General features: G+C 41.6%; 1 protein-coding gene across 3 annotated transcripts in view; it reads left to right on the plus strand.

The window, feature by feature from the left end:
• The window catches only part of TRPM3 (transient receptor potential cation channel subfamily M member 3), a 305,116-nt gene that overhangs the window by 200,503 nt on the left and 78,718 nt on the right, over window positions 1-25,895 (plus strand). For all 3 annotated transcript variants that reach the window (XM_048503482.1, XM_048503483.1, XM_048503484.1), the window contains exons 9-10: window positions 15,306-15,378; window positions 21,986-22,086. In XM_048503482.1, coding sequence (XP_048359439.1) covers window positions 15,306-15,378; window positions 21,986-22,086 — 174 coding nt within the window. The remainder of the gene's footprint in view (window positions 1-15,305; window positions 15,379-21,985; window positions 22,087-25,895) is intronic.

Genomic DNA, 25,895 nt, shown 5'->3' on the forward strand with positions numbered 1-25,895 from the left:
GAGACAGCAATGGTGTTCATCCAGCAGACCTCCCTCTCCCTCCTTCTCACTTCTCCTATTGCTTCCTTCCCCTTCCTCTGTGATGAATGATCTGATGAATTTATGTGGTATATTATTCTTCCATCAAAATCAATAGTGCCGTGTTTCAAGCAGAATGTTTATGGTTTGGGGATTTTATTGTTGGAAGCTGCCCTCAGCCCAAAAGGGGAAAGGCAGCCTAAAAATTCAATGGATGAATGTAATCTATGGATGAACTGCTAGTGTGTCCTGTTTGCACAGTACATGTACAGCAGTTACCATAAGAAGAAATGCAAATACATCTAAGAAGGAAGCCATGTATCTGCAGTGTGGCCTGCCATCAGTTACCCAGGGAATACTGATTTGCTTAGAATCACACTGTTGATTTTATTTGTGCGCCTATATTCTTCTCAAGTGATGTTAAAGGGTACAAGGCTGAAGGGGAAGGTTCAAAATAGTGCTTGAAAAGCTGAGGTGTGGGATGTTATTAATTAGTGTTCTAATTGGTAAAATGTAAGATTCATGCAAATCACTCCCAACCTAGAGTTTTCCCCCAATACCAGGTAGATAAATGTGTAAGGTTACTATATTTGCAGTCTCTGCATTCATGTCAAGTGGTTATTCTCCACTTATATATATTTTTGAGCAATCCAAAGACAGTGTTTTGATTTATTGTTTTTGAAGTGATAGTTTTTGAAGTTAACCTGAATATTACCGGTATATTGCTTCAGTCCTTTATCTCTAATCCAAGATTTTGGAGGAAGCTGAGAACAGGACCTTGACAGTAGGTATATATGAGTGGGTGACTGTGTATGACTCCTAGCTCTAGCCTTTACCCTTATGCATCAGATCTGAGAAGCTAAGCATGGCTGGTCTTGGTTAGTACTTGGATGGGAGACCACCATGGAATACAATGCTCATTATGTTTATTAATACAGCCATCGATCAGAACTGCAAATATAATAATAATAATATTTAAAACCTCAAAATCTACTCTGTATAAAAATAATCCATAATATAAAACTTGATATAGGAAGAAAAGTGTGAAGGAAAGGTATTTACATTTCTAAGATAGCACTATTCCATTGGCATTTCTGCTTGACTACCTGACAACACACTTCACACAAATATGCACAGGATTTTGCAACTTCCATACAGACCTGGGGTTTATCATCAGACAAGAACATTTTGACCTGTTCATATCTGTCTGGAATTAAATCTAATAGTGAACTTGAATCAAGTGGCTTCATAGAATGGACAGTGGAAAAAGACATGTTCCATTGATTCCACTTACTTTAGTTCAGGTGGGCATAATGTCTCTGATCTAGGGATTTTTCTATACCTCCCCTCCAGTACTGTTGTTGGTAGAGCAAAACATCTCTTTAAGTTAAAAGCTGTTCTGTAATTACTAATGTCTAGAAGTGAAAGATAAGCAGCTGGTGCAAGGATGTACCTTTTATTTGCTGGGGACAAAAAAGGCTGGAGAGTTAGCAAGATTGGACTGTCTCTTAATATCTTCCACTCTCATTTTTCCTGGTCTCTGCCTAGCCTGAGTAATTTGTGTCAAGAGAAGCCTAGACTTGCCATTTTATTCCTAAGGTCAGGGGAAACACTCTATGGCAAACTGCATCTGTTAGTCCTGTCCTCTGGGTTGCCATAAGTTGACTGTGTCTTGATGAAGAGAGTCAGCATGGTGTAGTGATTAAGAGAGGTGGAGCGTCTGGAGAAATGGGTTTGATAATTCTATTTTTCTTTTTTTGTTCATTTGTTCATTGTTTGTTATAAAGGTTGGGAAAGTATTATAGGTAAATATTTTTCATTTTCTTTTTTTCTTGAAATATAGATTGGAAAGAGAAGTTTAAACTACTCTTTTAGATTAAGGTTTTTGGATCTCTCTGTCAGTGTTCTTTCAAGGGGAATAGATAAAGTAGTTACAGGAATCTGAAGGTTAAGTGGAAAGTACAGGGGAGGGATTTATGGGAAGGAGGGATGCAAAATAGCGGTGCAACTGTATTTTGGTGATGTTTTAATTGGGGGAGTTGAGAGACAGACAATTAGATATGTTTGTAATATGTTAACAATTGTAAACAGTTTTTGGTTTCTTTCCTTATGTTATCATATAAAATCAATCAATATAATTATACATATAAAAAAGAAATAATATACTACCTTTCGGTATATCGCTTTTAAAATACTGTAAATGGTCATTGTTTGAATCCAGAGGCAGAGCGAGGGGGAACTGCACCTGGGACGCATGAACCCTGCACCCCTGCCGCAGCACCGCCCACCCTGCTCCAGAACACCATGCCCCCAGAACGCCCAGGCCACGCCTCCACTGTGTCACGCCCCCCCCCGGCCCCGTTGGCGCTATGCCACTGTTTGTATCCCACCACCATCGGAACCTGTTGTTAAAATTTTTGTATCCCACCACTGGGCATGTCTTTCTAATGTTTATGTCCCATCACAGCTATCAAGGCTGATTAAAAGGACCCAACAGGACATTTTTGGTATCTGATACACAAGGAGGCAGCATATTAGATGACTGGCCCCAATCAAGACATTGGCACCTGGCTAGCCTGCTGTCATCAGATCTCAGAAACTAAGCAGTAGCAGCCCTGGTTGGTAATTGGATGGGAACCACGAAGGAATATCAGAGACACTAAGCAGAAGCTGGCAATGGCAAATATCTCAGAATGTCTCTTGCCTTGAAAACTCTACAGGTTTTCCCTAAGTCAGCTATGATTTGACAGCAAAAATAAAACACACACACACAGTTGTATGCAGGCTACAGTTGTAATCAGTGTTTCCTATTTCATTCTGCTGAAGAGGAAGATTCATGTACCCATGCTTGCTTCTTTAACTGAAATGAAGTGAAGGATGTGGGTAGGAACTATGCATATGACTTTGGAACTGAATAAATATGCGTAAAGTCTAATATAACATTGTAAAGTTGTTGTTTATATAATTATAAAAATTGTGGGACTGTGTAAGTATTTACATTTGTCCAGTACTTTGGATGCTTTGCTATGGAACAATTCAAGAGCTCAGATATGTATGACAGGTATCTTTAAATATGTCTCTTGGATTGTTGCTTGAAAACGTGTTGGCAGCAATTATGGGGGATTGTTTTTCTTCTAGAATAAGTGTTGCAGTGGGTGTTCTCCAGAGAGCTGGTAATCTGTAATGTTTTTTACCTTGAATTCAGGTTGACATTCAAAAGGTAATGATTCAATGTTTTATTCAACATGCCACTCAGCTTCTATTTTGCTATTAACCTACTTAAGTCAGTTTTTGTTTTAGAAAAAAATGTGAAGGAAGCTTGATTCAACATGTTGTCAGGAACCCTGTTTCTTTTGGCAACAGCTGCTTATTTTGCATTTGAAAAAAATTCAGTGAGGTTGCATTAGCCATTCTTCTTTACCTAACAAATACTGAGACTTATCAATATTTATTGATGAAAATGAGTACAGTTGATTTCTAGGGGGCAGCCATCCAAATATTTCTATGTACCTAGATCTGAGCTCCCATTTTTTCTATTAAAGATAACTTCCACAAATAATTTGAATTTTCTTCAAGAATCAGTAGATTAATATCCCAACTTTCACTATGTTTACTCAGAATTATGTTCCATTTCGCAGAGACATGTACATAGCACTGTAACCTCAGTGACCCTCTTTTATTCTGGGTTAATCCTCTGGTGCATTATTTTTTCATAATTTTTTCAGACCTTAATTTAACCATCAGATGGTAGCTCTGAGCCACAAGCTCATGACATCATTTTGTCAAAGGCAAGATGGTGAGAGAAGCTGCAATTATTACCAGAATTATGACCAAACTAATATCAAGAATTTTGAAAATGTGAACAGCCACATTGCTGAACCTTTGGTATCAGCATGGAAAGCTACGGACTCAAAAGAAATAGATTGCATTCCTTTCCTGCACCTTTGTCAAAATACTTGTATCAACTCTGACAAAACACATGATAGATTCCATTTGAAGGCCTACAAGATGTTCCCCTCTCCTACCTTTGCATCAAATGAATTTTATCTAGTTCAATTGTTCAATACTATTCAGAATTTGATAACACCTAAGTCCATATGATGGAGGTGATACAGTTATTAGCTGTGACATTGTTTGCATGATTCTTTACTAATGAAATCTCTCTGATCCAGTCTGACCTGGATTTCAGTCAGAATTTAGTATAGTAGAGGTTTCAGAAGCACCATCTTGTCAGTATTCCATGGATTGCTTTGGATTGTTCTTTCTGGCTGACATAGGCAGTTCTTGGAGCTGTGCAGGCTAGAGCCTAAAAGTTATACCTCAGCCTCTTTGGACCAGTGAAATTTTGCTTGCAAAAAATAAGAGCTCCTTTGGTCAGGATTGTTAATTCTTCCTGAAGAAAAGAGATGGAATGGGATAGGAGTGTTTGCAGCCATCATAGATGCTAACAGCTTGCCCCACAGATCAGAGGCACTGGGAGGTGCTTGCACCTTGTACAGTGCCTCTCAGGGACAGAAGGATCCCAATGGCTGCCACCAGTGACATGAGGCACCTGAATACCAGGTTTCCTGACCACAGCTATTTGCTGACAATAGCATCTATACTTGCATCTATTCTTTTGCAAAGTTCAAGTGCCAAAAGTACTGCCAAGAGACACTCAATCTGTTCCAGAGCATATCACTTGCACAGCACTGCTTATCCACCAAGATGACAATGACATTCCCTTGGAATGCAGTGCCTCTCTCATTATTGTGGAACTCAAAGGCTATATATAATCAACCCTCCCTCGTTGCTTCCGTAATATCAGAACTGATCCATCCTGATCCGGCTATTTTATGAACTGACCAAGGGAAGGCAAGGGAATGTGACTGCTCTCCTCTCATTATATATGCTTTGTTCCCCAACAGATCAAGAAGACCTTAATCTTGCCATTTATCTTAAGCTCACCACAGTCACTAATAAAAAACAAAATTTAGAGGTACACAGAGTTTCAATTTTCATATTTTCCTGCTTCTCCTTTTTCTCCCAGCAAAGATACAGGCAGCCTCTTATCCCTGAGAGCAGCAAAACATCCAAGGTGTGGGGTGCAACAACACCTTATCCAGAGACCCAAATTCACTTGAGATTTCAGGGTATTTACAGGATTAGTACCAGCATTTTTTTTTTTTTGCAATGTTGGTGCCAGTAACTGTATAAGCAGCCTCTCCATCCCCTTCAGAAGTAATCCCCATAGGGCAAAATAAAGTCCAAAGTATCAAAATCCATTACCTGGGGGAAAAACCCCAGATAGAAACAGGGAAACCAGGAATACCAATATTTTGTTTGTTTTAGCAGCATATCTATGCTTATTTATTTATTTATTTATTTATTTATTTATTTATTTATTTATTTATTTATTTATTTATTTGATTGATTGATTGATTGATTGATTGATTGATTGATTGATTGATTTAATATACCGCCCTATCCCCGAAGGGCTTATCTCCAAAACCTCAGTGGATCACAAGGCCCTAATACATGTGAAAGTCATTATGGACATCAACAGAACTGTGCCCAGTTATGTAGGCTACTGCAATAGATTCTCCTATCCTTCTGAAGCAAGACATTCAGTTCAAGTAGCAGTTCCTGACTGGTCAGGTTTTCCAACTTCTGGTGATTCCGTCATTCAAACCTGTGAAAGAGTATGCCTTTCAATTTTGTAATGTCATCCAAGTATGAGCAGTTCAACAGATTAGAGTTTTTTTCTTGCCTACAAACTAGGATACTGAACTACCGTTTAATTTTAGTTGACAATCCCAGTTCATGGGCAAGTATCACCTGATTTTGGGACAAAACAACAAACTGAAGTTAGATTGAATACTTTCTGAACTACAAAGCCTTTGGTTTTGGCTCCCTATGCCAGAAGAAGGGGGCACTCTGTGGCTCAGTGTGTTAGCTCAAGCTTGTGTTCATAAGTTTCCAGTGTTTTTTCTTACAAAAAAATAAGCTTTTCAGCAGTTTCCTTGCACTTTTTACTGTTCAGAAATTTAGGAATATATAGGTAACAGCTACATGACCTCATTTTACCAAAATCCTACTCCATTTTTTGTTTCTGAGCAGCTCCCTCTCATATTATCTATTCCTTATTTTTCTGTCAAGGGAACTTTCCACTAAAATATTCAAGCACAACCAGCTGAATTATAAATGCTAAGGTATACTGGAATAGAAACTAGTGTTCTAGGAAAAGGACCATCATATATTAATAACCCTGGCTGCAAATGGAAGAGGCTATCCTTCCATGAGTAATTTCCATTGCTTATGCTAAAGCAATGTACATTGGTGAAACACCTGTAACACGTTCAGCAGTAGCTAAGGAAAACATGAGCCATTAAAATTCTGGCCCAACATTTGCTCGCTCTAAGTCCCTGGTGGTGAACCTTTGGCACTCCAGATGTTATGGACTACAATTCCCATCAGCCCCTGCCAGCATGGCCAATTGGCCATGCTAGCAGGGGCTGATGGGAATTGTAGTCCATAACATCTGGAGTGCCAAAGGTTCACCACCAGAGTGCTGAAGCAATTGTGAAAGATGCTATTTCCATCCCAAGAGGACTAATACATCAAGTGCTGAAGCAATTATGAAAGATGCTAATTCCATCCCAAGAGGACTAATACATCAATATACCTTGGATATCATCTTATACAGGGAGTACTGCTGCCTGCTTACTATGGCTTCCGTAGCTTATCTCACATTGTATTGCTTCTGTTTTGTTGACAGAGGAGTTCATCAATCTTTGTCAAGGATAAATTTGCTTCCTTTACCTCTTAGACAGAATAAAATATATTTTGGTGTAATAGTATGCTTGGTGCTGATAACTTACCATTTCTTGTGGTTTCAAGATGACATATGATAGAACTTGGAATGCAATCCTGTAAGCAAACGTTATACTTTGGAAGAAAATGACATGTATTGTACCACTCTGCTCAACATCATCTAAAGTTTTCCTTCAGCCTTAGGAGTCTTCCTCCAACTTGGTTGGCTCTTTACTGAGCTAAGCATGCCAATATACACATTAAATCCCCCCAAAAGAGGAGAAAAGGCATGAATAAATAATATTCTTGGACACTCAGAAAGAGAGATTTTGTTTTATAAGTATCTCTTGAGGGCAGAACTAATAAATGCAATGGATTCTAGCAGCAGCTGCAACCAGCCTGTATTAAGAACATTATTTTTTTATCTTAAGATTACTAACTTTTCCTGTCCCTTAAGCTTACCATGGCAACAGCATTCTTGTGTCTCATTTATCCTCACAAAGACCCATTGTAGAGGTTAATATAAGTCCCACTTCAGACAAGTGAAACACAAACCAAATGTTTGCTTGAGGGCCCCCTCTGAGTCCTGTCCAAATACTTGTTTTCTAGGTCCAATTCCAATATTTTACCCAAAGTAGAAATAAAGAGTTACAGTTACTGGGAAGATGCATAACTTTGTTTCTTCCACTTCACAATGTTCATATGAATTGAGCTTCTGTTCAGATTTATGGAATGTTGTTGCTATCTATAGAACGTGTTCTCCAAATTGTAATACTATCTGTTTTCGATTTCAGCTATTCTGCATAAACTCTCCAGGGACTACATAGAAACAGAGGCCCCTTCCGCACACGCAAAATAATGCGTTTTCAAACCACTTTCACAACTGTTTGCAAGTGGATTTTGCCGTTCCACACAGCTTCAACGAGCACTGAAAGCAGTTTCAAAGTGCATTATTCTGCATGTGCGGAATGAGCCAGAGACAAATGTATGCTTTAAATCACTCTTGAAAAATTTAGGACATCCCCCCCCCCCCTAAATTTAAATAATTATGAGTGCTTGGCATTCAATAAAAATGTCTCTGGCTTGAACACAATAGCCTAGAGGTTTGGGAGAAAGTGTTTATAGAAATGGCCAGCAAGTCACATCAGGTCAGGCCAATGCTGTGTGGCTTAGGGGATGGGTAAGAGCAGAGATGAGAGAAAGGGAGGTAGACAGATATTATCAATTGAATCATTTATGCTAACAATTGAGAAGATAATGCACTGTTTTTTTTAAGTTCGAGAATTCTCCTGTCAGATATCACCTATTATTATGATTTGCTTTGCTTTTGCCTTATTCTTTATTATGTATCAGCTGCTTTGCCAAAAAAAACTCCTCTCCTAACATTCTGTACTCTAATTTTGACTGCCAAGGATGAGTGATGTAATTATTGTATTTCCAAAAGAGATTCACTATAGTTTTGTTGTGTTTCCATATTTTTCCACTCAACCAGCTATCTTTAACAAATCAATCCTAATAACTTTTACCGGGGTGAGGGGGGGGGGCGGATTAAATATAAGCAAGAAAGTTTTTGAAGAACTGATTGTTAATTTTGCATACATCCTCCACATTGTCCCTGATCTGCCAAGCTGTGTTAGACAGAAGTGTGTATTCTCTGGGAATGGTACAGGTTCGCCTAAGCACAATCTGAGCACAGCCTGGTCTTGTTTATTGTGAAATTATAGGGATGTGTATTGGAAAGTTGCTGTGTGTCTTTCAGATATTTATATTGCTGCTTGAGGGAAGTAACTGATAACCCGCCCACCATTCTGGACCCTGAATTAATACAACAACAATATTTTGAGTGGTAAAAAGGTTGGCCATAGCCTTTTTATTAATATATTGGTTCAAGGTAAAACAAAGCGTAAGGCGCAGCATGGGAGTCTGATCTGTGTGCTGGACAGCCCAAGTGCTGTCCCCAAGTCACCTAAATTTTCCTCCAGCCTGTCTGTCGAGGGAAATTGCCACACGTTGGAGCAGCTTATGAGATCCCAGATGGGCGGTTGCAACTTCCTGAAGACTCCTTGCTGCCAGGGGCACAAGCCATAGAAGCCCACATCTGGGTATGTCATCCTTTGGCTTGTTCAACCCCAAACCTCTTAAGGAGGTTCCAAAAAGTGAGCATTAACCCCGCGGTCCCCAAGCTAAAGATCACTCCCCCATGTGCAACCTGCCAAAGAGCTGAAAATCAGTTCCTGCCAAATGCCAATTATACCTTGAGCCAATCACACAACTCACCCTGTATGCTATGAAGCCAACAGTCATCATCATCATCATCAATACCTTTTATTTGCATAGAAAATATACATATGAATTCACAGTTATTAAAAAGAAATAATATATATATATTATGACTTAAAATCAAGATGCAAAAACAGTGCATTATCTTCGTTTCTGGGGAAGGTAATTGAGAGAGTGGTGTTGGAGCAGCTTCGGGGTTTCCTGGAGGACACATCGGCTTTTGATCCCTTTCAGTCCGGTTTCCGTGCTGGGCATGGGACGGAGACTGTTCTCGTCGCCGTCACAGATCAGCTCCGCTTACAACTTGACCGAGGCGGATCGGCACTGATGATTAATACTGAATCTGGCCGCTGGCGTTTGGCGTGGTCGATCCGCGACCTTTTGACCCACCGCCCTAGCCGCTTCCAGGGTGCGCGGGCACTGTCGTTAAATGGATTTTCGTTCCTCAGGGACCGGACTCAGCTTTAGAAGTGTGGTGTGGGGACCGAGCTTCCCGGAGGTGCTTTCACTTCATTGTGAGGAGGAATTGTATTTTACCTCAGAGGGCGCTGTTGTCCCCACTATTATTGCTTATCTTAATGCGACCCCTTGCTCAGTTGGTCTTGAACTTTAGGCTGGCGATGCCATCAATATGCCGACGACACTCAGCTCATTCTGTTGATGGAGAGGCTGAGCGGCCATTAGCTATACAGCTCTCAGCAGCATTGTTTGGAGGCCGTGGCTGGTTGGTTGAAACAGAGCAGGATTCAGAAACTGAATCAAGCAAAGAGCGAGACTCTTTGGCTGGAGTGCGTGAGGGGGAGGGGGGGATTTCAACCGCGCCCGGTGTGGGGAGGGACTTCATATTGGCACCAGTCCCCTCATTCGTGACCTGGGGGGTCCACCTGGATTAGATCTCTTTCAATGGGGACCAAGGTGGCCCATGAATTAACCCGGGTCGCATTTTACCATCTCCGCCAAAGGCCAGACGGCTGGCCCCCTTCCTTTCTCAAAGCTGACCTGGCCACTGTGGTCCATGCAGCGGTCTCACCTCCAGGTTAGACTATTCTGCAACTTCGGCTCTCACGCGGGCCTTCCCTTGCGCTTGGTTCGGAGATTAAAAATGGTCCAAGAATGCAGCGGCACCGTATGCTTACAGGAAGTGCCATGCGAGAACATATAACTCATTAACTCCAGCCGCTTGCACTGGCTACCAGTAGATCTGCAAATCACTTTCAAGGTGTAATTGTTATTAACCTTTAAAGGCCTTAAGTGGCCTGGGACCTCCGTATTACCTGCGGGACCGTCTTACCCCATATGTCCCGAACCGTATATGCGTTCGGCGGAGGCCAATCTACTGGTGATCCCTGGCCCCTCAATGATACGGCGGGCTTCTGCCAGTTAAAGAGCCTTCACAATCTGGCCCCAGCCTGATAGGCACGCTTTACCGCCACCTGTCCGGGCCCTCTTGAGGACCTTGCTGAGTTCGCCAGGGGCCTGTAAGACTGAACTGTTCCGCCAGGCCTTTGGGGAGGCCAGCCGTTGATGAGGGCCCCCTCCTTCCCCTTTGTTCCCCCCCTCTTCTGATAACATCACTAAACCCTGCCGCCCTCTTGGGGTTGAGGGAGAACAGTGGATGCCATCTCATATTATTATTTTAATGCTGCGTTTTAATGGGGAAGGTTTATATTTTATCTTTAGAGCTTGTATTAATTAATTTAATGAATTTTAATTCAATTTGATATATTGTGCTCTATCCATGTTGTTCACCGCCCTGAGCCCTTAGGGGGAGGGCGGTCTATAAACCGAATATATAAATAAATAAATAAAAATAAATAAATAAATAAATACAATACTTGGCTAATTCAGCTGTCTTTAAAACAGGCTTGCTGGGCCGAAACTAAAAATTTCTCTATATCTAGAGACCTTGACGTACAGAGATCACAGAGCAAAAAGTAGGTCTTATCCTTATCGGAAAGAAAAGGACATTTCCGGATATGAGGATCAATGTAAAGGTTTCTAAGTGCCGAGTAAAAAACACAGTTCTGAACTCTGAACAAATGACAGCTGTAGTTAACATTCACACCTCTCCCCCCCCCCCATATGGGATATACTTGAGGGCATGGACGTAGGTAAGGGCGGGATCTCGGGTTTGAAGCCCCCCCCCCTTTCATGTCCGAAGCTCTGCCCATCCGTTTGTGGGTTTTCAAACCATTTTAGTGCTTTTTCGGTTTTTGGCCTGCAGAGGGCGCATTGTTTGGGCTAGCAGCACCTAACTTTCAGGGATTGTTTGGGGGACTCTCCTGATGATACCACCCAGGCTTTGTGAGGTTTGGTTCAGGGGGTCCAAAGTTATGGACTCCCAAAGGGGGTGCCCCCATCCTCCATTGTTTCCAATGGGAGCTAATAGAAGATTGGGGCTACACCTTTGAGGGTCCATAACCTTGGACCCCCTGAACCAAACTTCACCAAACCTGGGATGTATTATCAGGATAGTCTCTTATTGATGCCACCCAGGTTTTGTGAAGTTTGGTCCAGGGAGTCCAAATCTATGGACTACCAAAGGGGGTGCCCCCATCCCCCATTGTTTTCACTGGGAGCTAATAGAAGATGAAGGCTACATCTTTGAGGGTCCATAACTTTGGACATCCTGAACCAAACTTCGCCAAACCTGGGATGTATCATCAGGAGAGTCTCTTATTGATACCACCCAGGTTTTGTGAAGTTTGGTCCAGGGAGTCCAAAAGCTATAGGCACCTTCCGCTCATGCAGAATAATGCACTTTCAATCAACTTTCAAGGCACTTTGAAGTTGGATTTTACTCTGCGGAATAGCAAAATCCACTTGCAAACAATGGTGAAAATGGATTGAAAGTGCATTATTCTGCATGTGCAGAAGGGGCCATGGACTCCCAAAGGGGGTGCCCCCATTCCCCATTGTTTCCAATGGGAGCTAGTAGGAGATGGGGGCTACACCTTTGAGGGTCCATAACTTTGGACCCCCTGAACCAAACTTCACCAAACCTGGGTGGTATCATTAGGAGAGACTCCTAAAGATACCCTGAAAGTTTGGTGCTTCTAGCTTAACAATTTCACCCCTGACAGCAGGCACCCCCAAAATTTCCCCAGATTCTTCTTTTAAATCCACCCCTTCGGCATGGATTTAAAGGGAGAATCTGAGGTCCTCAGTTTAGAAGAAGAGTTTGGATTTACATCCCCCCTTTCTCTCCTGTAGGAGACTCAAAGGGGCTTACAATCTCCTTGCCCTTGCTCCCTCACAACAAACACCCTGTGAGGTGGGTGAGGCTGAGAGAGCTCCGAAAAGCTGTGACTAGCCCAAGGTCACCCAGCTGGAGTGTGTGGGAGTGCACAGGCTAATCTGAATTCCCCAGATAAGCCTCCACAGCTCAAGTGGCAGAGCAGGGAATCAAACCCGGTTCCTCCAGATTAGAATGCACCTGCTCTTAACCACTATGCCACATTGAAAGTGATGCTGTTTCACGGTGGGGGATAATCCACCCCAAAACAGCATCAGTTTCAATGTTATTTAACGAGGGACCCCAGAGTCTCCCTTTAAGGTGGATTTAAAAGGAGAATTTGGGCTCTTTGGCTTTTAAACACTGCTTTGACGAAGTGATGGTGCTGTTGGGGGTGGATTCCAGCATCACAGCGGCTGCCCGGGGGGGGGGGAGCAAAACTCAGATTTTGCACCAGGCTCCATTTTCCCTCTATGCCTCTGCCTAGAGGGGAGGGGAGGGCAGGGGAGTCTGCCATCCCCGACCTCAGAGAGATGCTTTTATAAGCACTAGGCCAGGGGCGGGGCTTGGGGAGGCGTGGCCTGGCCTAGGGGCGGGTGGGGGTGTGGCCCCACCCCCGAACCTCCCCATAAAAAATCTATACCTACGTCCCTGTTTGAGGGGCATTTAGACAATTCATCTCAGATTGTCAACACCCATGTCAGTTTCAAGATTCACTTTCTCTTGCTGCTTAGACTTTTCAAAATTATTTATTGTATTCAGTTTTCCTTTGTGTTGATGTCAATTTTTATTTCCATTTCTTTCACCTTAAATCTTAAAGTTACCCCATCATTTTGTTTTTACATAACAATATTCTTCTTGAGAAATATAACTGGCTTGCTCAAGAGGTTTGTCTTTTTGGTATAATATATTAATGAGAAGATCATCAACATGTATATATCCAAGTGTGAGGAATAAGTGTATCTATTTTCTGGTGCTTACAGAATTCATCAAGGATTATTAACATTCATATGTGAATGTCAGCTTTGTTCTTCAGTGCTACTTTTCCAACATTGCTTCTTATCATTTGATATGTAACTATGGTATATGTGTTGATTATGAAAGTTTGTGAACATATTTGTAATGCTGCCAATTGTTATTTGAGTTTTACATTGCATAATCATTATCCTCTCCGTTTTTAGGACATTAGTTTTATTTGTTCCTAGTAAATAATTTCGCAACTGTTGAGTTGTTGAACTTCTCCATTTGATAGTACAGCAGAAAATATCAGACTGATTGCTTCAATAACACAGTAGGTCTTGTATTATCTGCTTATCATAGGTGGCTGAGTATCAGCTACCCACTATCAACTATAAAAGTTTTATGATGACTTCTAATTTCTATATTCCCCTTCCTGGCCCACTGGGCATATGTGCAAGGCTTTAGACCCGTGGTGGCGAACCTTTGGCGCTCCAGATGTTATGGACTACAATTCCCATCAGCCCCTGTCAGCATGGCCAAATGTAGTCCATAACATCTGGAGTGCCAAAGGTTCACCACCACGGCTTTAGACCCAAGGTGCTGTTCCCTTAATTGTGGCATGATCAAGCAACACTTGGCAAACATATTCTTCCCCTGCAATAGCTGAATAACGTGAACCAGGGAAATTTCCCCCTGTTCAGTTACTCAGTTAAATGTTGGTCATCCCACCAATATAAACCAGAATACTATTCTCTACCAATTCCAAATTGCCATCTGATGGCCATCAGCTGTAGAAACCCCCTGTGGAACTTGAAATACCTTGTCATCCAGCATCTTCAGGCAGGTTCAGGATGGGTTTAGCAATATCACTTGATTCAACATCCTACTGCAGCTGGTGCTTTATATCCTACTCTCTGATAAAGGAGGAGAGGGCAAAAGAGAAGGGACCATGTATTACCACAGTCAATGCATATTCCCATCAATATTTGAGACTCTACAACATATTAACTGTAACATAGGAAAGAAATTGAGTTGTGGCTTAATTTACCATTTCTATACATTTTGCACATAGGTTAATTTCTAAGTTGATTAACTCTTCTTTTAAACTGTTTTTTACTGTAAGGGATTCTTTGGCCAGTGCCATTGATTTCAGTTTTTTAAAACTGCTCAGTTATTAATTGTAAGAGCTATCAATGTTATTAAGAACAAAGGAGTCCCGTGGTGCCATAATAACTAACAGATTTGTGTGGTATGAGTTTCCATGGAAAGAGCCTGCTTGGGCTGAGTTCTATATTTCTGTTTTGATCATTTTATAAATATGTAACATTATTGCTGTTTTGTGTTCAAGATAAAAAAATAAGTTTCAAAAGACTCTCTGGCTCATTCCGCACATGCAGAATAATGCACTTTCAAACTGCTTTCAGTGCTCTTTGAAGCTGTGCGGAATAGCAAAATCCACTTGCAAACAGTTGTGAAAGTGGTTTGAAAATGCATTATTTTGCATGTGCGGAAGGCGCCTCTGTTGAATAAATCTACCATTTTAGTGTCACTGCACTAGAATAGATGAACAGTGGTGATGAATAACCTTACTTCCACATTGCCAGGAACTGATGTAAATCCTGATGACATTTCTACAGTGGTTAGGTCACTGCCCTATTACTGGCTTTATGCATCTGTATGAACTGTTTATCTACCCAAAACTGTTGGCAAGGAAAGATGATTGCTGTCAATTGTATTGTGTGACATGTATCTCATACAGAAAATCCTTTCTGATCTGAAGAGGGAGGTTCTGCTCTGATCCTTTAATGTATTCATAATTGTTATGATTTATGTCCCTTGCCTGCAGAATCCTCAGACCTTCAAATTCTAATTTGTTTCAACCCTTTTCAGTTTTGTTTGCCCACAGTATATCTGTACTGAAGCTTGTTTGTTTTGCCAGGGTGATAATGTTCTCATTTAAGTGCCAGGGTTTTAAAAATTGAAAAATTCTCTAATTATATTTTTTAACTCTGCACTGCAGATTACGGTATTTCGCATGGGATCAGAAGGACACCAGGACATTGATCTAGCCATTTTGACAGCTTTGCTAAAAGGTAATAGAGTTTCCCTTCATAACAAGCCCAGGACAAAGCCCATTGTGACAGCAATAGAGCTTCTTCTGAATGCTATTATCAAAAACTATCACTATCCCTTCTTTTTTTATTTTCTAAAAAGAAGCAGAAAAAACTCAAACTCACTGTTTTGAACTTCTTTTACCTCTTTTAGGGTCACCGAGTATACAGTTTGTGGAAGAAGCATGCTGGCTTTTCGTTTATAAACAATATTTTTCAAATCTCATTTATCTACAGTTTCTTTGAAAGGCTGCAATGATTTTTTGTGAACTAGCTACAAAGATATTGTCAATGAACTATTGCTATGGTTTATCCTGTGTGGTGGTGAAGAGTGGTGTAGCACTTAAGAACATAAGAACATAAGAACTAGCCTGCTGGATCAGACCAGAGTCCATCTAGTCCAGCATTCTGCTTCTCGCAGTGGCCCACCAGGTGCCTTTGGGAGCTCACATGCAGGATGTGAAAGCAATGGCCTTCTGCTGCTCCTGAGCACCTGGTCTGCTAAGGCATTTGCAATCTGAGATCAAGGAGGATCAAGATTGGTAGCCATAGATCGACTTCTCCTCCATAAATCTGTCCAAGCCCTTTTTAAAACAATCCAGGTTAGTGGCCATAACCACCTCCTGCGGCAGCATATTCCAAACACCAATCACACGTTGTGTGAAGAAGTGTTTCCTTTTATTAGTCCTAATTCTTCCCCCCAGCATTTTCAATGAATGCCCCCTGGTTCTAGTATTGTGAGAGAATTGAAAAATTCTCATTAAGAGTGGCAGACTCTAATTTAGAGGACCAGGTTTCATTTTCTGCTGCTTCCCAAGAATGACCTAGGACCAGTCACAGTTCTCTCAAAACATTCTCAGCCTCACCTACTTCACAAGGTGCCTGTTGTGAGAAGAGGAAGGAAAGGTTATTATAAGGCACTGTGAGACTCATTCCAGTAGAGAAAAGTGGAGTATAAAAGCCAACCCTTCTTCTTCTACATTCTTCACATTAAGCTACTCACATGTGTGGAACAGTTTGTGCCAACTGTTTTTCAATCAAATACTGTCTACAAAAATATTTATTTTTATGTGTGTGACATTTACACTTTCTGTATAATAAGCAATGTGGGAAAAGGCAAGGGAGAAGAAAACATTTGACCCCAAAATAACAAATTAAAATGCATAGTCCCATTCCCTAGCCAGTTCATTATTTCAGTTTTCAGGCCAACAATATTCCTTTTCAGATTATCTAATTTCATAGATTGGATTCAAATGGAAAGAAGCAAAATTGCAGTGGAAAGTCCTACTCCTGATCTTCCTACTCCTAATCTTCACAGTATGGGGGATGTTCTCACAATGTGCTGTGTGCAGGTCAGAAGAAGTCCTCCTTCTCATTCCAGCTCAGTCCACACACAAGTGCGAAGGAAAAGTATAGTGAAAATTTTACATTCTGAATCCAGTCACAGATAATGAAAATCATTTCCATTGAGTCAAAAACATTGTCAATTCTCAGTCTTTATGTGTGTAGTCTTTCACACAGGCTACTTTATTGTGTGTGTCTTAGTGCATGAGCAGCCAATGAAGAAAGGCCACATGTTCCTTTTCTCTGTTGATTCATGGTGTTCGTTTGCTATATATCAAGACTTGCTACGAGCCAAGCCAGTAAAGTTTAAAAATGGTCCATTGTTCCTGACATAGTAAATGAAAGGCCTTATGCATTTAAAGGGTGTAATAATTTCCATCAAAATATCTTTTTTTATTATTATCTCAAAAGGCTACTAACTCTCTGGGTGCCATGTCAGAATCTCTAATCAATACAGTGCTGACCTTCTTCAGCCAACCCATGCTGAGAACAACATTCCTGTCAAGAGCTTAATAACTGTTATTTGAATAGATTTATCTTCTGTTTTGAAGATCCACTCCAAGTTTGCTCAATTTTCAACTACCAATTAGCTAGAAAAGAGATATAACTCCATTCTAATTTTTTATAATTATTGAGAACATCAGAACAGCCAGCACATAGCAGCCAGCAAAAGGAAATCTTTAGCACAGTGGTTCTCAACCTGGGGGTCGGGACCCCTTTGGGGGTCGAACGACCCTTTCACAGGGATCGCCTAAGACTCTCTGCATCAGTGTTCTCCATCTGTAAAATGGATAAATGTTAGGGTTGGGGGTCACCACAACATGAGGAACTGTATTAAAGGGTTACGGCATTAGGAAGGTTGAGAACCACTGCTAGCAGGTCAGATATCTCCATGAGTTTTACTCTGGCTGTTCCTGTACCTGGTTATTTAAATAACCTCTGAAAATAGTATCATATCTAAAGATTTTTAGTGCTGTCTTGACTCACTGTGGCAAGGCAGTGAGACTTTGAATTATATTGTCCATTTTCATTGTATAGGCTTTAATGGTCCTCTGCAGCTGTACATATGCAGAAATCAAATCATGTAGAGATCAGTCAGGCATGAGCATGCTGGCCCTGCTCCCATCTATATAAAATCACAAGCTCATGAACATGCATGTAGGCCTCAGTCCTGTAACTCAGAATATCTGGGGGGGGAAACAGCAATCCAGATTACCGGTCTGAAATCCGTGTGTGTTCACTTTGCACCCATGCAGGTGCTGAGCTCACAAGGTGTCATTTTTTATTGGGTTGGGGACAGCATGCTCATTCCCAGTCCCATTCTGTATGAATTAATTTCATTGGGCAGATACCATTATCAGAGGGATTGTAGCTACATAGTGTTCATACTTCTTTGAATCAGACAGTTCTATTGTACAAAGCAGTTCTTCCAGCCTTTTTCCATCCCAGCTCATAGCCTACTGAGGTGACCTTAACTTTAACAAATTGATGGGGGAGGGTGTGTGTAAAGAACTTTGTGTACTATGAAGACTGATCCTTAGTTAATGTGATACTTTGTTGATAGTGGGAAAACTCTGGGCCCTGCTGATTTGCAAGCCACTGGAATTGTCATTGTGATAGCTGACCAGTTTTTTTTCAGTTCCTGTCCAACATAATTCACCTGGCTGCCCAAATCGTTGCAGAGTCTGAATTGTTAAAAGCTTGACAAAAGCATACTGGATGATATATGTTCATTTCAGTTATGGCTACCTAATCTGTTGTGCTGTTCACTGAAGCATGTTGTTAAGCTAACCTGAGCCTGATGGATCCACGGTCTTTGCAGCTTGTAAATGTGTCATGAGTCATACTCACACAGTATCCATCCTACAGCTGCTGAACAATTGAATATTGCTCCCATCTTACCATCCTGCAACATAAAGCGTAATGAATATCAACCATGAAATGATTGTATATTTGCTTTGAAACAAAAATGCAGGGGATTAAGTTAGCTAGATAAGTTTCAGTGTGAGGCTTACAGTGTGCTGATACACATTCTGAAAAACTTGCTTGTAGCAGCAAAGAAAACAGGACCACCACTGCCACCCATTCATCTGTGCATACATGGACATCGCAGAGTAGCAGAAAGAAGGAAAAATAGATTTAGAAAAGGCATGCAAACAGGCAGATTCCTTCCTGCTCCCTCAATAAAATTTAAAAGTAGAAATAGACTTTCCAAGTGCATATAAGACTTCTGTGCATTTTCTTTATGCTTTATCCTGAACAAAACAAATTTGGACCCAATGTAAGTGAAATCCTTAGTACTACTGTGTGTTCCTTGTTTTTGCAGAATTTTCCAGTAATTTTGTCCTGTATCTAATTTAAAGTATGTCATTGATTAAGCCAGAGATCTTAATAGACATTCAGCAGCAGAGATTTTTGCTTTGCTCTGATGTAACAGCAGCATGATGTAAATCCACCTGAGAGTCACAGGGTAAAGAAGGCATCTTTCTAACACTGATAGACAAATAAAGGGGGTTTCCTAGCAACAACACAAAAACCAAACGATGGCTCTTTTCAGGTTTTATTCCCTTTGAAACCTAATGGGATTATAAAGCAGGAAATCTGAGACTTCTAATTTAATAATTTTAACATGAAGATGCAAAATAATATGTGTAAAATAAAGTAAAATAAAATAAATCCTGCTATAGCTATTCTAACTACAAAGTCGTGAATTAGACTGAATATGCTAAATAACATAAAGGACACATTTGTGCCCTAGTTGCACTTGAGAAATTTCTTTAGCATCTCTTTAGCATTTCCTATTTGTTCATGAATTGCATATTCACATATCCATCCACAGATGTTTCCAGATTTTATTCTAAAAATACGGCTTATATAAATCTGTTGTACCTTGTTTAAAATTATTAATTTCATAACTGCTTCCTGAACTACAGTAATTATTTGAAAATGAAAGGAGGATCACACTTTGTGATGCAGCAGTCTGAGACTTAAGACAGCATGGTGGAGAAAGATAATTGCTCTAGAAATGCTGGGTATTGGACATGGCCTCATTCCAGCACAGTGACTGAGATTGCATCCACATCAACACTCCTGTCATCTCTCATTTCATTTTTTTATTCCCTCATCAAGTAAGACCCATGCACAGGCTTCTGACTAGTTCAGAGATTTCATTTTTTTTAATGAACAAGGCATGCTGAATGTGTGCAGTTCTTCTTGAGTCCTAACAAGATTTGTGCATTATGCTGACTTATAGTCAGGAGCTTATGGTCAGGAGTGAGTATAGCCAATTTCCAGGATTGTGGTACAGTAAAATTCTGTTGTTTTTGCTAGAAAACAAGATAATTGAGAGGTCTGGATGCACAGGTAGAAGGACCAGAGGAAAGTATGATATGGAGTTCATTTTGACCAATTGTATATAACATGACTTTAACTTTTAAAGGAGAAAATCTGTTTTTTTCCCCTGCTGCTTATTTGCTCTTTTATAATTTGTATTGTGGGAAGGGTTGGAAAGAGAGGGAAAGGGGCTTCTGACAATACTTGCACTCTGGCTTTACTCCGCAAACAACTGTAACTGGAATAAATCCTACTACACATAGCACCAGAGATCTAAGATACTGCTTTCACTGGCCTTCATTTGTGAGAAATGCTCTATACATTCCCAGTTAAGTACCCTCAAAATGAAAAGATCCCTAATCCAGTAAAAGTCTGAAAGCAAGTAGGACTTGAGTTAGTCATGACTAACGAGTTTATTGGAGATGGGCAGCCCCATCCAAGAGCCACAGCCACCCCTGGCTGCTACCCCCAAAGAGGCTTCCCAGCAGCATGGGGAGGCTTGAAAAGTGAAAAAGCCTCAACGGGGCTCAATAGACTTATGCTGCCCAAAAGGCATAAAAATCCCCAGTCATGCTCCCAGTCCATCCCCGCTATGCCAGCAGCAGTGGCCTCTGCTAGCACCACGTCCAGTGCCAGTTCCCAGTGCCAGGAATGAAAGCAGCCGCACGCTGGCATAATTGCCTCTCTACCAAGGTAAGTGCAAATCCACTGGCACAACCGTGTGCTACTTCCACCAGTGGATTCTCCCCCCGCCCCAATGGAGCTCTCACAGTGCAATCTTCAACAGAGTTACATCCTTCCAAGTCTGTTGAGGTCACTGGGTTTAAAAAGGTGTAACTCTGTTTAGGATTGCACTGTTGGTCATGACTTACTTTGGGTGGATTGAGGACATAGAATAGGAAAGAGGCCCAGCAAAAGATCCAGTGAAAGCTTGGAGTTGCTTAGTCTTTCAAAATTGCATAATGGTTAGAATAATAGACTAAGACCTGGAACAATTGAGCTCAAATCCCTGTTCTGTTATGAAATCTTACCTAGTGATCTTGGACCCATCATATACTCTCAGCTAAACCTACCTCAAAAGGTGGTTGTTATGATGATAAAGTGGAGGAGAGGAGAGTGATGCGATAAGTCTCTTTGGCCGTTTCCGCACGGCGTCGACGGGGGTTGGGTCGGCGCATCCCACGCTGACCCAACCCCCCTGGGACTGTTTGCACGAATGGTCCCAGAAACAGCCGGGACGACGGCGCCGCAGAGCGCCGTCGCCCGGCCGACCCGGCGTGTTTCCGGCCGTCCGGCACATTGCCGAGGCCTGGAGACACGCCCCCCGGCCCTGCGCGACTGCTCCAGCATCGCAGGGCAGGGGGCGTGTCCCCAGGCCTCGGCGATGCGCCGGACGGGTGGGGACAAGGTAAGTGCAGGGTGGGAGGGGGAAGGCGCCTTGGAGCCACTGCTGTTCGCACGGCAGCGGCTCCAAGCCGCCATTTTCCGAAAACCTCACTCCCCAAGCGAGGCCGGAAAACGGTGGCTTCGCACCGGTCGGGCAGCGCGGCTGCAACGCAGCCGCACCCCCTGTGCGAATGGTTCCCTGGGGACAACATTTTTGCCGTCCCCAGGGCGCCATTAACCGCCCATGCAGAAAGGGCCTCAGAGTCAAATTACAAAGAAAAGCAGCATATACATTTTTAAAATAGGAAAATGTTAAGATTCCATATTTTTGCATATTTTACTTTGTAGGAAATTTGTTTAAACTTTTTTTAAAAGTCAGATTGAATCATATCATTTTGGTTGCACACTCTCTCTCACTCTCACTCTCTCTCTCCTGCCTAACCTCTCTTCCCATCCATAAGGATGTGCTTGACCACAGATTATCTTTAATGAAGAATGCTTATATCTTCTCCATCTCTTTGTACAGGAGCTAATGCATCTGCCCCAGATCAACTGAGTCTAGCATTAGCCTGGAACAGAGTAGACATCGCTCGCAGCCAGATTTTTATTTACGGACAACAATGGCCGGTACAGTATATACAACATTACTAATACAACTTTCAATTTATTCTGACAAAAAACATTTTGAAGGGGATTGGCCAAGAACTGCATCAGTAAACATTCTTAAAAGGCCTTTTTACTGTTCTTAAAGGAAATGTTGCCATCTAGAGGTCTTTTTAAAATATAACATAGCTGGCCAGAAATTTGTCTTGCATTTATGGTAGAGATTGCCTCTCTGCATTTATGCATTTATGGTAGTGAAGACTCACACTGTGGTATGGTGACATAGAGGAACTTCCTACACAGCACAAATAAAATGTTGTGACGATGGGAGAAAAAGATATTTGGGGAAGCACTCCTCACAGCTTTTTCCCCAACATTACTTCTGGACATTTTATTTCTGCTCAACCTGGGTTTTTCAGAAAATGCTAAATTGGTGATTCTGCTCCCCCAAGACAGGGTTAAGTTGTTTTCTCTTGACAGTATAGAAGCATTTTATTTTTCCTGACTGAGTTTAAATACCTCTCACAGCCGTTTCCGCATGGAGGCGGACGGTCCCAGAAAGAGCCGGGACGACAGCGCCGCAGAACGCCGTTGCCCGGCCGACCCGGCATGTCCCCGGGCCTCCGGCACGTCGCCGAGGCCTGAGGACATGCCCCCCCGGCCCTGCACGCCTGCTCCAGCGCCGGAGGCCCGGGGACAAGGTAAGTCCAGGGAGGGAGTGGGGGGGGAGGCACTTTGAAGCCGCTGCCGTTTGCACAGCAGCGGCTTCAAGCCGGCGTTCCCGGGAAAGTGCGCTTCGCAGCGCACTCCGGAAACGCCGGCTTCGCGCCAGTCGGGCGGCGCGAGGGTGGCACGGCTGCGATGCAGCTGCACCCCCTGTGCGAATGGTGGCCTGGGGACGGCGTTTTTGCCATCCCCAGGCCGCCATATTCCGCCCGTGCGGAAACGGCCTATGTTTCTCTACAGCTCCGGCTAGCTATTTCTTTCCGTCTTCAGGAGGCTCTATGCTACCACCATCTGCTTAATGTTCCCACGGAGTTTCCTCTGTTTGCAGCTCATCCGCATGTCCCGTCAATGTATAAAGGGCATTAATAAAGTTACTTTTTTCTGGCTATCCTGCATACATGTCATTTTAAATTTTTTTTCTTTGTTTTAATTGAGATATTGTCAAAGCTTCAACGTTACAATTTGAGAAATGGTAGTGACATTTATGTCATATTATGACATTGAAGCTTCAAAGATATCTCATTTAAAACAAAAAAAATGACACTTACACAGGATCTTCATGAAAAACTAACTTTATCAATGCACTTTATACATTGAAATGATGAGTTGCAAGCAGAAGATGAGTTGCAAGCAGAGGAAAATCCGTGGGATAATTCAGCAAATGGTGACAGCATGGAGCCTCCTGAAGACAGAAAGAAATAGCAGGCAGGAGCTGCAGAGAAACTGAAAGGAAGAACAGGAAGGCAGGGGGGAAAAAACTTTTCCTGCCCATGTTTTATCTGACTGTGCTACGCAGACAAAAAAAGCCAAAATGCATCTTTTTAAAATGTCGGCAAGAGTTTTATTTGTGCTGTGCAGAAAGGGCCATTATGTTCACGTACTCAGGAAATATAATCATTTGCAGTCCCACTTCTATATGAAAAAGAAAAACTGACAATCTGACTAAAATGTCCCAAACGGGGTAGGCTGAGGACTGGGAAGATTCCTGAGATCTAACAGAGCTAAGTGTTTGGGAATCTGTAAATCACAAGAAAAGATGCTCAGAACTAGAGTAAATAATGTCCTGAGAAAAAGTAGCCTAAAGGGGCAGTTGATGTCTTTAGGGAAAGGGTATATGAGCCATGGGGCTGAGGCAAGAAGCAAATAATCAGTTAAAGGCTTCTGGAGAAACTTCATAGCCCTTAAGGTCATGAAGGACAAACGCTACCCTGGACCAATAAACTGCCCTGGACCATTCAATTTCCTTAAGTACTTTAGAAGCAAAAGCCAAGAAGAACATTGGTTAGATTGCCAGACAACAAAAGAATAGAAAGTGGTACTGAAGGGAGCTTAGGGAAGTTGCTGAAAAACTAAATACCTTCTTCACACTTGTCTTGAAAAAGGCAGATAATAGAAAACAATGCCTGAGCCACTCTGAGGAAAAAGAAAAAACATGCTGATATCTAAATAAAATGCAGAAATGAAGTTTTGGGTCTAAACAACACATTAAAAATTAACCAAGGCCAGTCTGCCTAGCACAAGCCTTAATAATTCTTTAAAAACTTAAATGTGACACCAAAGCCAATATTTGTTTCTTTTTTAAAAGGATATGCAATAAGATATGTAATAAATTACAGGCCTACTAGCCTTTTTCCTGAATAAATTAATATAAAACTGTATTTAAGCTATTATTACTAGACAACTATTAGAAGAAGACTTACTGAGGAAGAATCAAAAAAGGGAAAGGAAACTCATGCTTCTAGAATTATTTTGAAAATGTCATCCAGATAGGAATAATCTTCCAAAAATCTTTTCATACAGTTTCTCTTTAAATGGTCTAGAGTAAATTTTGCAATCATGGGATCAATGTACAGGAAGCAGAGGATAAAAATAAATACTAAAAGCCCAGACAGACATCAAAATGCTCTAAAGCACGAGTGTTCAACTCTGGCCTTCCAGATGTTCATGGACTATGAAATTAACTGCTACACTGTTGGGTAGAAACACAAGAAGTACAAGTGAGGATGGTTACTAGCTTAGATGGCTTTAAAACAGGATTAAGCAATTTCAGGAAGGTCTGGTTTACCTCCCATGATAATTAAATTCAATATAACCTCCTACAAAGGCAGAACATTTCTAAATATCAGTTGCTAGGGCTCATTCCGCACTTGCAGAATAATGCACTTTCAAACTGCTTTCAGTGCTCTTTGAAGCTGTGCGGAATGGCAAAATCCACTTTCAAACAGTTGTGAAAGTGGTTTGAAAACGCATTATTTTGCGCGTGCGGAAGGGGCCTAGGAGTCAAACAAGAAGGTTGATCTCTTGCCCTTATGCCCAGCCTTTGAGATTCTTGAAACTATTTGACTGCCCTCAGACTAGAATGGTCTGATCAAGAAAGGCAACATGATTATTTTTGTGGGTCGGATCCAGACTACATCTTCCAGTGGCAAAATGGAAATTTCCTATCTCCCCCTCTTTGCAGCCCTCTGAATTCTACAAATACTGCCCCTGCAGGAAAGAAGAATGATATGAAGGAAGTCTGCAGCAGAAAGAAATATTCCATGGAAACTGCCATATTAGTCTGGATCCAGCAGCCCTGTATTTATACCAGCTTGTTTCCAGGCATTCCCATGTACAGAAACGGGGGCAATGGTTTCCATCAATTTCCTCTCCCACTACAGGGCCCCATTTTACGTGTTGTGTTCATAATGATCTGCTGACCCTGTCCCCCTGAACAAAATTTCAGGGGACTCAGCAGGCTGCAGATGGAGGAAAGAAGTAGGAAAGTCCCTCTGTGTAAAGTCCACATCACTGAGTGGTCATTTAGTCCATTGTAACATTGTGGCTAATTTCAATTTAGTAGTTCATCTTCAAATGTTTATGAATGGAAATCTAAGATTGACATCTTTTGCTATGAGCATGTATGTTGAAAAACTGTGTAACAAAAGATTCCTCTTGCTTCCTGCCTGCAAGATTATCCTTAAAGAAATCCCATAAAGGTAGCCCGTGCAGAGATAATATTTGCATGTGTTGTATGATCACAGGATTATGTTGAACAGTCCTTATGTGAGTGAAGAATGTTATTCAAGAATCTGCATTTGAAATGCCAGTATAGGTGTAAATGAATG

This window comes from Sphaerodactylus townsendi, linkage group LG07 (genome assembly GCF_021028975.2).
Source record: "Sphaerodactylus townsendi isolate TG3544 linkage group LG07, MPM_Stown_v2.3, whole genome shotgun sequence".
Lineage (NCBI taxonomy): Eukaryota > Metazoa > Chordata > Lepidosauria > Squamata > Sphaerodactylidae > Sphaerodactylus > Sphaerodactylus townsendi.